General features: G+C 61.6%; 1 protein-coding gene across 1 annotated transcript in view; it reads left to right on the forward strand.

The window, feature by feature from the left end:
• LOC103800045 (glucagon receptor-like) overlaps window positions 1-1,001 on the forward strand; it is a gene marked incomplete at its 3' end in the record, with an annotated part of 1,488 nt that overhangs the window by 247 nt on the left and 240 nt on the right. Inside the window, exons 2-5 of the mRNA XM_009072406.1 lie at window positions 106-202; window positions 403-510; window positions 684-805; window positions 888-994. Of these exons, the coding sequence (XP_009070654.1) occupies window positions 106-202; window positions 403-510; window positions 684-805; window positions 888-994 (434 nt within the window). The remainder of the gene's footprint in view (window positions 1-105; window positions 203-402; window positions 511-683; window positions 806-887; window positions 995-1,001) is intronic.

A 1,001-nucleotide genomic window follows, 5' to 3' on the forward strand; every position in this document is an offset into this window, starting at 1 on the left:
ATGTTAGCCTGCACTCGCCCGTGGCTGTCCCCAAGCTGGGATTGCTGCCTGCACAGCAGTGGCCCCCTTGGGCAGGGTGTGAGTGACACTTCCCGGTGTCCCCAGGGCCCCTCTGCCCAGATCACAAATATCCTCTTCGAGAGATGGAAGGAGTACAGCGAGGAGTGCCAGCACAACATGAGCCTCCTGCCTGCACCCACAGGTCAGTGCCCGCAGGGTCCACTGGTGTCCCCGTGGGATGGGATGGGGACAGGAGCTGGTGGGGGTTCTGTTGGGATGGGGATGGGGCAGAGCAGCCAGCATGGGGTCCTGGCAGGGTGGGGACAAAGCAGAGGGGCTAGTGAAGGTCCTGGTGCCTCGAGAGGGTGAGGCCAAGTGCCACCAGCTCCTCTCTCTCCGCAGAGCTGGTCTGTAACCGCACCTTTGACAAGTTCTCATGCTGGCCTGACACAGCACCCAACAGCACGGCCAGCGTGCCCTGCCCCTGGTTTCTGCCCTGGTACCAAAAAGGTAACAGCCTGGAGGTGTGTGTGTCCACATGCACCTGTGGAGTGTGTATTGCACCTGTGTGGTCTGTGCACACGCATGTGCACATGCTGCAGCAGGTGGTCATGCCTGGGCCGGTGCATGGTGCCCATGGGGTCTCCAGGGTTGGCACAATCCATCACCCTCTCCCCTCACAGTGAAGCACAGACACGTCTTCAAGACCTGCGGGCCAGACGGGCAGTGGGTGACAGGGCCACGGGGACAGTCCCTACGTGACGCCACACAGTGTGAGCTGGACCCTGAGGAACTGAAGGCTCAGGTGGGCAGAGCTGGGAGGCAGAGGTGTGGGGATCCCTGCCTGCCTACCCCTGCCCTCACTTGCTCCCTCCCTCCCTCTACAGGAAATATTTGCTAAGACTTATGGCAGCTTCAAGGTGATGTACACCGTGGGTTACTCCGTGTCCCTGTGCGCACTGCTGCTCGCCCTGGCTCTGCTGCTGGGCTTCAGGTGGGGA

This window comes from Acanthisitta chloris, unplaced genomic scaffold (assembly GCF_000695815.1).
Source record: "Acanthisitta chloris isolate BGI_N310 unplaced genomic scaffold, ASM69581v1 scaffold36563, whole genome shotgun sequence".
Taxonomy (NCBI): domain Eukaryota; kingdom Metazoa; phylum Chordata; class Aves; order Passeriformes; family Acanthisittidae; genus Acanthisitta; species Acanthisitta chloris.